General features: G+C 43.2%; 1 protein-coding gene across 1 annotated transcript in view; it reads right to left on the bottom strand.

Moving 5' to 3' along the window:
* Window positions 1-1,760: 1,760 nt before the first annotated feature.
* FAM83F (family with sequence similarity 83 member F) overlaps window positions 1,761-14,512 on the bottom strand; it is a 25,348-nt gene continuing 12,596 nt past the window's right edge. Inside the window, exons 5-7 of the mRNA XM_019474812.1 lie at window positions 8,039-8,160; window positions 6,731-7,443; window positions 1,761-1,825 (exon numbers count right to left, since the gene is read on the bottom strand). Of these exons, the coding sequence (XP_019330357.1) occupies window positions 1,761-1,825; window positions 6,731-7,443; window positions 8,039-8,160 (900 nt within the window). The remainder of the gene's footprint in view (window positions 1,826-6,730; window positions 7,444-8,038; window positions 8,161-14,512) is intronic.

Raw genomic sequence — 14,512 nt, 5'->3', positions numbered from 1 at the left:
AAAACTCAAATGGTTTCTCTAAACAAAAAGAAAGAAAATAAAACCTGTGTTTTTCTGATGTCTGAATAGTTTTTTTAGCAAGTAGGTATGTTAGTTTTCAGGTGTCTACTTACAATTATGATTTATTTTTCTTAGGTATCACAAAAGGGCTTATTTATGACAGCAGAGTATGTAATTTAGATGGCAAGAAAGCAGAGTGAAGCATCAATCCACACACTGAAGAAACAAAAACAACCCGCTTCTCCACTCTGTTAGTGGGTAGAACTGGAAAAGGGCCAGTGAACAAGAGGTGTCAAACAGGTCCATATAATGAATAGCTACGTATACCATGAACCTGCAACTTGGAAAAAGTGATGACTGAGGACAATTATGATATAGGTCTGTAAAATCCCAAGGGGCAAGGAGATAAGGAATAGGGGTGGTCATCACTACATCTGACAGTGGAAGAATAAGGGTCACTCGATGAAATCATCAAGAAAACCATTAAAACAGCCTGACAACAGTTCTTTCTCATACCACACAATGAACTCAGGGTTCATTGCCACCAAACACTGTGGAGGCCAAAAGTAGAAAAGGATTTTTAAAAAGGGACTAAGTGCATTCATTAAGGCCAGGTCCAGAAGGAACTGCCAGTTCAGAAAGTCCATAGACTGCTGGAACGGAGTCAGAGAAAGACCTCTGTATACAAGCTTTATATTTTATGCTTCTGTGATCCCCTGTTACTGGCTCTCCTCTGAGACAGGATAGCAGATTAGATGGCCATTGGTCTGATTGCATGCAGTGCTTCTCATGGATCAAAGCTCTTGATTTTGGCATGATTTAGAGTTTGGAAAGGTTAACTTAAAGAAAAAAAAAGGAACATTTGAAAAGCTTGTATGCCTCCTCAGCTTCCTCTTTCAAGCCTCAAAGATGTGCTCCTTAATCATTCAGTTTCCATGCATGGTGAAGTATTGCTGAATTAGCAACAAACAGGATCTTGTAACAGCCACTGAAGGCTGCATTATTGCTCCCAGATCCTGCCCAGTCCCCCTTATAAGGCATTTCTCTTGACCCAGTCTCAACTGGAGGTTAAACATCCCCCTATATTCCATTTTTTCTCTTTACTACGTTCTTGCTAAATCACTTTGTTCGACTGCTATATTTATGACATGAAACAGTTAAGATACTAATCTGTTGGCCTCTGCTAGCTTAACCCTTCTCCCCGACCACTCATTTCTGTGTGGATAAGTGACAACAGGCATCTACAGGAAGACTCCTTGTGGACAAAGGATTGCTACGCTGTCTGTAAACATCCTTATTTCACCCAGAATTTGCCACTTCGATTGGATTTAGCCTTCCAGCCAGTCAGACCAATACATTTCTGCAGTGCAGTAGAGTAAACAATGCAACACAGTGATTCTGAGTCTGTAGCTAGACAGACTGAAGTAGCAGCACAAGTAAGTTAGAAAATCTCCTGCATTTATCTGGACACAGAGCAAGCTCTGAGACCAGTCATCACAGTTGTTTTTATACATAAAATATGTGTGCACACAGACATATGGACTAATACATTCATCACTAACCCTCATTTAAGGGACCGACCATCCAAAGTCTATGCTTCACCCACTAAATGTGTTTTAACTGGGGGTGCCAGGTGCATCCAGGACCGCGCAGTGGCTTGACAGACCACTGTGTGAGGACATGGCTGTAGGTTCAAAATCAATCAAGAGGTTACTGTTCCAGCATGTTCAGTCTTCAGTTCTCCAGACAATCCTTCCTAATCAAGATAACACACAGGTAGATTGTTTGGTTTTATCGCTCGTAGTGGAGTTTGGACCCAGGTTACCTGGAATGAAAAGAAGTTAAAAGTAATGTTAATGTTAAGTAAATATGACCTGGATAAAGTTTGGACTCACTTCAATCCGCTCTCGTTATTTACTATACACCTTGTGTTAGACCTACATTACTCTGCACTTTCTCATGATTTCATTTCCTACTACTGTGAAATGAAGAGATATTAAAATAAGAGCAAATTCAGAGTATACTGTGGAGAAAACCACTGGAGTATTTCCAGGCTTTGGCCTGTACCTAGGCCAGCTTCAGTGTATTCTCAGGTCCCAGCCAGCACTGAAATACAGTCTGGACATGACTTTGGTGGGACGTTTTCCAAAGAGTGAGGGATGAAAAAAAAAAAGAAGTCAGGTAATCTCATCCATTTGATCCCCACACATATTCTCAGGAGAGGTTTTTTCACATCCAGTTTTGAACATCTCAAGTGCCAGTATTTTCACCATTTCCTTTGCAAGAGAAATCCCAAGGCCTCAGGGTCTCTCACTTAGCTAGCATAGTATGCTGCCCCAATTTTTTATCACCTTACGTTTTTTTCATTGATCACTCTATGGATACCTTCTGCTCCCCGTATTTGTACTTTTCCATGCTTGCACTGCTGTCTGATCTCCTTCATTACAGCCAGCTGTTGGTCTGGATGCCCCAGCATATTTTTTTCAAGCACTGTACTAAAGTGTGTTTGCATAGGCTTTTGCAAGTAAAGGAGCTCTGCTGTGCTCCGAGCTCAGCAAGGCTTACTTGACATACAGCCCAGGGCAGTATGTACTGAGAGGAGCTGCCACAGAGCTTGCAGTCACTTTGAAGAAGGGCAGACCCCACTTGTGTATTTCTACAGAAGGAAGGTATATGTGCATCTCCCAAGCAGTTGGAGCCAGTGGCCAGTACAGATTGAGAACAGGGAGGGAAGACTGCCACAGGTCATGGTGACATGCTACTTGAGAAGTCTCAACCTTGCTGAGATGAGGGAGCTTTCAACCCAAGCACTGCCTCTGAACTGGGCTTCTAATGAATCATTTTTCATGTCACTCTCTTGCTTGTGGGTATTTGATCAACATTTTCCTCACCTGTAGGTGATGGGGAAGAGAAGAGCTCTCTCCTCTCCACCTTCTTCCATACTGCAACTTATTGATATCCACGTGGGAGGCTGCACTGCAACCCCCCTCACTTTTGTGGCTGCTCTGTATGCTACTGCTTCCTCCCCACATCTCCCCATGGCATTTCATTCTACCTTCTGTCCGCACCCCCCCTGTATGTTACTACTAAGTTTATCATTACTCCTATCTCCTCACCACCCCTGTTCCCCTGTCTGTCTGTATTACGTTCAAGACCCTCATGTTTACTTTCAAAAGTGGCTGTGCTGCTCCGCTTAATCTCAACTCCCAACTCCTTTATTCTTCTCACTTTCTACTCTTGTCTTCTGACCTTTTTCTACAGATCCCGCTACAGTTAGAGCATACACCCTACTTGTATGTACCCAACAATGTTCCCCTCTTTCTGTTTAGAACAGAGGCTGAAAATTCCAGTTACAACCCGTCCACGATCCCACTTTGGCTGAAAACCACTGGTGATAACTAAGCAGCTGTTTCTGCAGTATTGCAGTGCCCAGTATAAGTCCCCTTTTCTGTTGCAAGAAGCACCCAAAAGTGAAACATGAAATCCTGCTATTAAGTATATGTGTTCTGCAACCAATGCTTAGGAGGAGCGAAGGCCAATGTATGGAGAAACTCAGGATGGCAGACCCTCCTGAACGAGCCCACTTTGCTTCTTGCAGAGAGGAAAACAAAACAAAAAGCCAGCACCTTCCAAAGGCACACAGCTTTCAAACCCTTGCAGTATTTCCCAGAAACTGCACACAGACGTCAGTGTCTCTGCTGATCACAGTCTGCCCAGCAGCAGCTTAAAATTAACAAGATTCTGGTCATGTTCAGAGCTGCTGCTGTTGTGTTCCTAAGCAGGCAACAGTGAAATTCAAGAGTTGTGTCAATTTGATGATGTGGTTTTAAGAAAGCCTTGTAAGACAAAGCACAATCTCGTGCAGTGTGCTAGGACAACACCTCAGGATGTTAATTTGGACACTTAGTTTGGGACATTACTATCTGTAGCCCTTGTATTTTCCAGACTCCCAATTCTGACTCGTAGGTATCATTTCCTAGCATGTAAATAGCCAGTCAGATTTTCAGACTGTCGCAGAGTGCACTTTCATCAATTCCCTTCCCAGTTCAGATTCTCTTCATCACCATTTGCTCTTACAAGACTGAACCTGACCTTTAGCCTGCTTGAATAATGTCTTTCAATTACTCTGCGAGCTACTCCGGGTGTGGATCTGGTCCCTCTATGCATTTGCAAGGTGGGATGTGTCTCTGTGGTACTACAGAATTAATAGTGTCTTTGGAGGATGTGTGCACAGGCAGGCCCACAGGGCTTAAGTGTGCTGTTTAGTCTTTACAAAAGGTAAGGGCAGCTATTTCAAACTGTGAAGCTCTGAATAATTGCATCCTAACCTGACTGCATACCAAGAACCTTCTCTCTCCTTCATTTCCAGTTCTTACCTCCCTTCTGTCACCCAGAGTATCACAGCATCAGTTTTTACAAGACCTGCTCAAAGATAACTTAAACTTTTAAAATTAAATCAGTCTTACAGTCACCCAAGAACAAAGTGCCTCCTATTTTTATCTTGAAGCTGGAACTCTATTCCATGCCCATGTTCAAGAATTCTTTATTAAAACTTAATGAAGCATGTCCTACTGATCAAGTAGCTGCAGGATCCTCTGCGGTAACTCATTTTTTTTCCTCTTTCTCATGAGTCTCCATCTTTCTATTGTGCCCTCTATCATCTCTGTTCACATGCCACTTTGGGACCACTAGACTAGAGAAGCTTTCTCTCAAGAACACTGATGCAACTCAAAAGCAACACACAAGCAGTGATCTTCCTCCAGCCTTTTACAACACCGGATGAGCTAAGTCTACTTACACCATACCTCAAAAGCTGTGGAGTCTCCCATTGCCACCATGAACAGGCATTCTCAATTTGCATAAAACCAAAAAAATACTTGCGTGGATTGCTTGGAAAGACTTATCAGGTCAGGAAGAGCACAGTGGGAAGGGTGGTGTGCTGGACCTCTACGCCTTACCTGCACCTGTTCTCAATTCTTCCTTCCCCTTTATTGAAAGAGGTGGCAGCCCTCAGGAAGTAGCAGTGGCAATAAATAAAACCTGAACATAATAGCATGATAGCGTCTTTGTGGAAATGGTCCAGACCAAGCATCAGACTGTCTGGCACAGATCCACTGTCTTAAAAGGAATAGGGACATCCCAGCTGCCCTGACTGTGCAATGCCCCAGAAGGATGCAGCACCCCACTGTTCAGCTAGAGACATCAATCTCTTTCGTGCCTTAATCTGGGCCTAATTTCATCATGACATTGCAGGAGTGGTGGGCTGTCTGCTTTAAAGCAGCTGACAGTGAGAAATGTAGGGAATCTCTGATACTGTAAAGTGCTGACAAATCAGAGATTACACAATTCCCTACTTCTGTCACTAGAGGGTAGTGCAAGCCCTCAGGTCCATTCCTCCGAGAGGAAATGCCCATACATCTCCCCATAGGTCTTCACGGATTTTGTTTTTCCGGGCTCTGAGGAATGGGGCCCAGCAGCACATACTGTTTGTGCTCAAGACATAAAGTGATTTGGAGAGAGGACCTCTTTAGGCCAGGGTTTACTTCTGCCTCCCCAAATGCCAAACACACATCCTAAAATGGGTCTCCTATAGTCTTAAATAAACTATCCATGCCTTCTTACAGTTCTTCTCTCTTGTGTTCATTTGGCATTTTTGAGTCTGTCCTTCATTCAGCCAGAAATATTTCTAAGAACCTAATCAATCGCTACTGTTGACCTTCCCAATACCTCGCTTTTCTTTCTGGTCTCAGGAGAACGTCTTTCCATTTCACATCATGGCAGTCTCAAGGCAGTTCAGTCTCTCTACACCTGTGTTTCGCATTCATTAAAGCACAGAGTAGTCTGTGGCCAGACAAGTTGAGGAGAAATTTTCTTCCTGGAACTAGTTCATTTTCCTGCCTGCACAGGATGTATTGACACCCAGTACCGCTCGCTGAGAGAGGAAGACAACCATGCTGAATAGCCCATAGATTTACTTCAATCTGATAAAACATCTAAAATGTTGGGAAGTTAAATTGGGATTCTCATAAATTGGGAGAAATCTTTATCATTCGTGTCTTCAGCTGGATGAAGCCTTGGAAGGACTTAGTGAAAAATATCAATCATGCGTTAGCAAAGAAAGAAAAGTTGAGATCTAGTACTTCTCCATAGCTTCTGTTTTCATGACCTTCTCCCCCATTTCAGAAGGTGATAAAGCAGCAAATTAAAAAGACTTCTGCCCTCTCCTCCACTCCTTGCCCCCTCACCTCAACATAAATATGTTTTCCTCTCTTCTCTACCAGTAACTTGTCACAGTAAACACACCCGACTAAACCCAAATGAGGAATGGAGGGGTTACACTGGAAATCTGTCTGTACCCTGCTAGCCACTACAATAGTGAACATACTGCTGCTGTTTATTAGGGCAGTGCACTTCAAGAACTGCACACGCAGCCTGTTTTACACAAGGAGACATTCACTCCCTTTGTCCCATACCTGCTTGCTGAGAAGTATGAGAAAACATTTACATGAGAAGTACCAACTTTACAGTAAGACTGCCATTAAATTGCCTTCAACTTAAATTCCCTGTATCATTTGATACAACTTCTACTCTTCTTTAATCCTGCTCATTTTAATATAGAGGAAATAACAGGATCTACTCACAGGTGCCTATATTGGAAATATTTGCACCAATCAACCAAACTCAGAACAAGGGACACAGAAGCAGAACATGCTGGCAGAAGAGGATTTACCTGAGATGCCTCCAGCGCTCCGAACACTGGCATGGCCAATGCTGAGCCGCTCATACTCCAGTTTCATGTTCCCAAGGTCTTCTCCTGAATGTCCTTCACTGGCAAAAGAATTGGCCTCAATGCTCGAGCCTGGAGACCGTTTGGCCTTGCGATTGAAAAGCCCACTGGCAAACCGTTTTCCTTGCTTTGAATTGGCCTGTGCGTCGTCTTTCTTCACATCTCGAATAGACTCTCTGGATTTGGATTTATTTTTCAGGTCCATGTGGAGCCGGGAGAACAGTTTCTGAGGGCTCCGATTCAGCTTGTTCAAGTTCTCCAGAGGTGGATCAATTTCTGGGAACTCTTGCTCCAATGTGATTAAGTCATTCAGAAACTGATTTAACCGTTTCTTTGACTCACTTGTTTCCTCCTTTTCCATGTTCCCCTGATTATCCTGCCTGTGTCGTGAAGCCCAGAGCATCATATCACCACGGGTTGCCCCTGCCACTAAACCATACTTGGGGTTAATGAACTTCCGAGCCACAGTGGAGGAATGAAAGCCTGGCTTCCCAATTCCGAGAAGGAATGGGTTAGCAATACCCAGTTCCTTGTAGAAATTAACTTCCTCTGAGATGGCATAGAGCTCACGAAACTCAACGTCAAACATCTCCACGTGCTGTCCTGTCAAGACTAGCAGGATGTTTCTGTCAATGTGGGATGAACTCCATGTGAAGCTGAGTAGGAAACAGAACTGACATTAGATTTTTGGGTGCATACTTGACCCAGCCCACCTAACAATATCTAAGACACTACAAGCGCATATGTAGCATTGTGCCATTTGCCCATATGTCCTTGCCAAGATGGGTCAGGATACAGGAAACTCTTTATTATTGTTCTTCATTAGGCGTTCTTCATTAGGCATGCAGACCAGATCTGGAAGAAAAGGCCCTAAAACTCTAAAGGACAGTTTACCCTTTTAAAAAAGCAACACTGCATCAACAGGAGGAGTCTCCAGACTGAAAACCTCACTGAAGAGAACTGAGCACAGTGGCTGGTGGGGAGTCCTTGCAGACCACCACCTGATGCAGTGTGGAACTATTTCTAGCCCACTGAAATGGTCCACTAGCATGGGCATATTCCGTTCTCTCAGGAGCAGCTTGTGCTCTATGCCACCTTCTCTGTCATCCCACCCGAATTTCTACAGATGCCACACAGATTATGGAGGCTGGGATAAGAAAGGGAATGACATGGGAAGAAGATTCTCAAGCAAAGCCACAAGCCATTCTTTACACAAAGAATGTAGCTTTGCCTTAAGGAAGAGCGACCCACCTGTATGATCCAGTGGCCACCTTTTCACCATCCACCATAAGGAATCGAGATGCCAATGTGCCTCTGATCTTCCCTGCTGGCATGTAGAACCCAACTCCTGTCACAGAACGTATGCGGATATTCTAAAAGGGAGGTGAAAAGACAAAATGTCACAATAAATAGGGCAAAGAATTAGATAATTGCCAGCTGCAAGTCTTAACATGTCACTCACATTATCTCACTACTTCTGGGACTACAGCTCATTTTGTATCAGCCACCAGAAATCAGAGGGCTGCAGAAAGGAAAGCACAGTGCCATAAGTCCTGTTGTCATACCCTGTCTATGCAAGTCACTCCCTTCCATCAGTTTATAGCCCTGTCCAATAGGTCAGCATCTTTGTAACCCTGCCTGCTGTCTTCAGCTATTCATCTTAGCCCACTGGCAAGACGATGCTTTCAAAATCAAATAATCCTCCATCTCCTCCAACATCTCCTGTGTTGTAGCTCAGAAGGCCCAGCCCAGTTCAGGGGAATGAATCAGAGGAAGCTCTGAGTCATGTCTGTACTCTCTGAATCCTGATCCCTATTCCACAGCACTCATGAACTCTTCTCCAGATGACGTTAGCAGGACCACAAAACCAAGGAACTTTGAAACACCTCTGCAGTGCAAAGGACACAGTTACTTGGAGGGTAACGTATGAGACAGATCTATATTAGGTTCTTTTTGTGCTTGTGTTCTGATCCCAGCAACACATGACTTGACAAAATTGGGCAAATTAGAAGACTGGACAATTTAATTATTACCGAAGAGAGGAGGAAACAGTTCTATTGCTCAAAACATAGATGTTTTCTATCTGTTATAACAAAAGGAGAACCCCGACCTTTATCATTTTGCTAAGAACCCCAAACAGTTACAGTATCCACCCAGATTCCTCACTGTTCAACAGAGAGTGAAAAAACACAGGACTTTCTTTTAACAAAAGGAGTAGAATAAGTGTCTCTACTTTCAGCAAAGAAGAATTTCTCAAGAAGAGGAAGGAAAAACCTTTCATGAAATGAAAGGAAGTAGTTAGAAAAAGATAATACCTCTCCCCAAACCTCCTGTCTTGCACCCTGTGGCCAGCAAACCAACAAGTAATAAAACAAAGCACTACCAGGGACAGAGAAAACACAGATTAAAGGTTACATGATTTTCTACAACAGATGCGTGCCTGCACGTACTATAAGAATGTATTTGCACATTGGACTGAGTGTCATTCTGCTCATGGGTCCTGGCTGCATGAGGCTAAATTGCCAAACAGGCATACGTGCTGTCTAACATGAAAAAAACCCCCAACAAAACCCAAAAGCATTGACTGTCAGTATAAGTTTAGAGAAAATCATCTTGTCGCTCTGACACACAAATTTAGACCATTTTCTTCATTCCACCATCTGTTTCTGTAAGAATTCTTTAATAATGAAAAGCTAAAAGGTATTGTGATCTGCAGTAATAAATCCAGGGTTGGGAGTCAGATAGTCCCAAGTGTAATCACAGTTCTGACACCATTCCCTATAATGTTCTGGGAAAGTCAATTCACCTTTGCCTCATTCTTCCCCCATCTGCAGAGCAGGAGAATCATGAGGATTTGGCTAATGCTAGCACAGCCTCAGATCCCACAACGAGCTAAGTCCTATTATTATAAATCTCACTGACAGCATAAATATTGATAGGCTATAAAAATCTGCATGCAGGAACAAGTGATTGTAAGAATGCAGATTTCTTTCAAAAAACAGTTTTCTGACTATAACTCTTACCTTTTGAATCTGCTCCTATTCTCCCCACTAAAACACAGCAGTGGCAGTACAAATTCTGACTAACAGTAACTGATGATACTACTATTTTGCATTCATATATTGCTTGATCTGTCTGGAGTCCTATGTGGGCATTAGCTAATTAATGCTCTCAACACTACTGAAAGTATTATTACTCTGCTTTAAAGACGAGGAGCCTGAGAGAGAAAAAGATGAAGTGACTCGCCCAAGGCCTAGCAGTGAGTCATATGTGTGGGATGCTGAATGCAGGTTGGGTAGAGCACAGGAGAAAGGGTGCCCTTTCCAGTATTTAGAATAACATTTGTAGTTGGTTGGCTGATCACCTGAAATATTTTTTTTTCCTTGTTGAGTAAAGCTGGATGTGGGATTTGCCAAATCATGGAATATTGGCTGCAGGTGTCAAGAAGGACCTCAAGGACCTCCGTTCTTCAAATCAGTCAACAACTCTGACATGTCATATACCTTTGTGAATCAAGAAGTATCAGCCTGTGTGAGCAGAAAGTTTCTTAGCATGTAGCAAGTGTGGATTTTATTGTGTTTGTATGTTATATCACCTTCTTTTGGTTGAAAGAAAGCACATTTTAATTTCTGCAGTAACTGAGCTACACATAACACTTAGAAAGGCACAGAGGGGATAGAACCAAACAGCTGAACATGTAAACCTCCTTGAACAAAGCAGGCACAGGAGTGCATAAATACATCTTGAAATGCAGAAAACAAGCACCAAGTCATATAAACATCGAGTCACTTAACAGGTTATTTGTATAATGTTTTCTGCCTTGAAGGATCTTGGAGCATTTGTAGACTGATACATCAAGCTGTACAGAGGAGGAACAAGCCTGGGTTCACGTACTAAAGACTACACAACAACAAAAGAGGAAAGACAAATATAAATGAGGTGAGATTGCAGCCATTTTGGGAGGGCACTAATGTTACAGTAGTAACAAATATTTTGGGTAGAGGACCAGTTAGTTCACCAGATAGAAGTGATCCCTCCCGATCTGTATTCTTGCAGAAGCCTGCTTAAGGTTTGTCATATCCTGGCTTATGGAAGCTGCAGTCTGCATTAAATTTCCACATTTCCTTTACACGGGCTTGCACCGCTCCTCATCACAAGCAGTGACTAACGTCTCCCTGGCAGCAACTTAATATGGACTGGTAACACTCAAGCCTGACAGAGCATCCTAATACAAACAGTGAAGGAATCAGTCTTTCTTGCTTTGTTGTGATGCACTTTTAAACCTCACTCTGAATCCACAGAAAGTTAAATTAGACCCAGTTTAGAAAGTCAGTAATAGGTTGTGTTGTGACTGACACTTAGTTGTCCCTTGACAGACCTGGGCAGCAGTGCCCACAAGCTAGGGTCGAGTAGGGTGAGATACACAAGACAGACCCTAAAGGCAAGCGTTGCAAGTACTTCCACCAGGGAAGCCTGTGTGTACCTTCCCTCTTAGAACAACCACTGATATATACGTTGCAAAGCAAGCGGGGATCTTTATTTCAAGTTGGGATGGATGGCATGAATGACCTCTATAAACTAACAGATACAAAACAGATAAATGAGAGGCAACAGACAAAACCAGTAGCTGATAGATGACAGTGACTCAACAGTCCCTTACATTGACCGTGTTTTTCAAAATGTAGATATCTCCTTTCTGCTGTCCCTGGAAAAATCAGATCCCTTCAGTCAATAGCATCTGCTGGGGTAGCTCTTGTCCTCTGTTCTCTTATAATACTGCTTCACCTAAGCAAAGGGCTGAGGGGCAGGCCCCAAATGCCCGTTATTTCCCACTCTAAAATCCCAGATGGAGGTTTCACAGAAGGGGGAAAGAGGAAGAGAGATAAGGGATTCATGTGGACAGGACCACAGTAACAACAGACAAGGAATCTTTCTTATTCATGGTCTGCAAGGTTCTCATTTCTGGTGATCAGACCTCTACGTCAGATCGGTGCTCATCTTACACAGGGACACAAAAGCAGCCACAATCTGGAAGCAGCCACCAAGTAATGCTGGGAAATACTGTGGACTTATCCTATGTGTTTGCCCTGAACAGTTTTGGGAAAGGTATGCTTGTTGACAACATAGTAAAACTTGTAGATATTCAAGTAGAATAGGATGGAATGCAGCTAGCTGGACCTGGCCTGCCAAGGTCATTACTGGGTATTATTTATTTGGGTCTTTGCAAAAAGAGAGCCTTGTAAGCCCCCATTTTTGAAAGTTCACAAGCAACCTAGAAGAATTCTCTAACAGATGATAATTAAAAAAACAATTTTAAAATTGCACTGCATCACATCCTGTTTAGCTTCTCACTCAACTTGAGTTAGGATTGGATGAGGAAAGCTTGGAGGTAAAGACATGAAATACTGAAATGAAATTCCAAAAATTTCTTAGGCAGAAACTTTCCTGGAGTGAGGAGAGGAATTCCCTACATGTTGGGAAAACAAATGTGAAAATTATCATGAAGGTGAACTTCCTGCAGATAACTCATTCCCTGGGCTTGCTTGGAGCTCTAGGTGAACTCCCTGTCTTTGAGCAGGAGTGTCTGTTACTGGGGTTTTCATTAGCAGAAGCATGGGGAGGAAATGAACTCATCTAAAAACTGGTGAGAATGCTCACCCTCAGGTCAACAAAAAGAGGACTTTTTGTGGGGCTATGAATTTTACATATATGAGAATTGCTTCATTGTGATCTCAGAAGAACGCTCTTGTGTCAAACATAACAGAAGTCTGGCAAACCATGTCCTGTAGGCTCAGGAAGCCATATGACTCATACGCACAGACACACTCTTGCTAACATCCCAGGATGAATGTACCGATGGTTGAATTTAAATGCATTTCTAGTGATCTCTGGCCTTCAGACCAAAATTGAGTTTTTCTCATTTCATGCTTGGAGTCAGTAAAGAACTTTTTGTCTTTGCAGAGTGAGGTACTGTCTTCCTACAGCAGTTTCCCTCCTGTGAGACTGTCAGCAGATCATGATACCTTGCCATCTCAAAATGATACAATAGCCAGGAATTTTGTGAAAATGCCAGGCACTGTATGCAGACAAAGGGCAAAATCCTGTGTTAACAGTAAATCTCCCTGTATTAGGACCGTTGAAGTATTCACTCTGCATTGGATGAACAGGGCAATGGAAACAAAAGGGCAGGAATCACAGAGCAATCTGAGCATCTGGTGATGACAGAAGACAGAAAAAGCATCCTGACCCTGCAGCAATGACAGCCCATGGTAGTGTGTCACCTCTCTCTCTCTCTCTCTTTCCCCGAGACCAGAACTTGCCTCTAAGACTTAAAGTTACATCCCACATCGCTGCAACTTTCTCAGAAAAAGCCATCCTGTAAATCTTGCACAAGCATTCCAAAGGAAAGGTGGGAAGAAGGGCAGGAAGGAAGAGTATGCAATTCCTTTGCGGACAAACTGTGGCCCACTGATGAAAATCTTTTAGAAGAAAGCAAAATGGTTACACGAAAAGACAGTGTAAGGAGACAATGTTTTCCCTGTTCCTGAAAATCTGTAGAAGAAACTCAGACACCAAAGCAGATGTCAGGAGAAAGACATGTTAGAAATAAGAAACAGGTGAATGATAGTGTTAACTGCACTAGAGTTTCTCGTTCTTCCTTAGCAATTCCAACATCCTCTGTGATCAAGCAATGTGGGACAAAATGATTCTGCCTGAACAAGACCGGAGGCCCAGCTTGCTTTCTTGCTTTAAATCTGGGTCTTCAACACTAAAAGTTCAAAACAACCCTAGACACATTACATCAATGAGGTGGGGGTGGGGGGAGTCCTCAAGGGGAAGCCTTAACCTTGCTGGAGGCAACTCGGGTATCTAAAGCCTGCTGTCGGGGGAATCGCTATATGATTTCTGCCATAGTGACCTGAGCAGCAGCATGGATACTTCCAAGGCAGCCTTGGGCAGGATACTAAGAGCTTCTTTGAGAGGCAAATGACCTGTTTCCCCTTACAGGAAGACTCTTCCCAGTCCTTCCATAGCACCATAGACAGGAATAAACTGCACTGATCTTAACAAGATTAACTAAAGCCTTTTTAGCCATACTGGAAAAGGAATACAACCACCTTAAGGGGAATTGAAGATACAGTATGAGATAGCTGGGAAAAGAGGGGAAAAAGTTGAAGGACAGCACTCTGTGGGCTGTGGCTCTGCAGAAGACTGAACAACTAGGTCAAAGAAGGATGTTAAAAAGTTCTTCTCAGTGGACCTCCTTCAGCTCAGCTTGTATTTGGACTTTTTTTAGCTGAAGGAGGCTAATGAAAAACATAGCAAGGGCTGCTGTGAGAGAAAGGAAGCACAGAAGGGACACCTCTGCTTTTGATAGCATCAGTTTGAACTCTGCCTCAAGAAGGATGTTAAAAAGTTCTTCTCAGTGGACCTCCTTCAGCTCAGCTTGTATTTGGACTTTTTTTAGCTGAAGGAGGCTAATGAAAAACATAGCAAGGGCTGCTGTGAGAGAAAGGAAGCACAGAAGGGACACCTCTGCTTTTGATAGCATCAGTTTGAACTCTGCCTCTTGGAAAGGTTAAGGAGTATCAGGGAGTGTGAGAGGGAGATAGATTGGTGGAGCCACACCCTGCCATCCCTGAGGCAAAGGCAGCAGATGGAGGCTCCACAAGAAGCAGAGGATCCCCTGCCCTCTTGCTACCAGGCAGAAGGAGGGGACCTAAG

This window comes from Aptenodytes forsteri, unplaced genomic scaffold (assembly GCF_000699145.1).
Source record: "Aptenodytes forsteri isolate BGI_AS27 unplaced genomic scaffold, ASM69914v1 Scaffold284, whole genome shotgun sequence".
NCBI lineage: Eukaryota > Metazoa > Chordata > Aves > Sphenisciformes > Spheniscidae > Aptenodytes > Aptenodytes forsteri.
The sequence above is the reverse complement of the archived record's forward strand: the minus strand, read 5'-3'. Positions and strand labels throughout refer to the sequence as shown.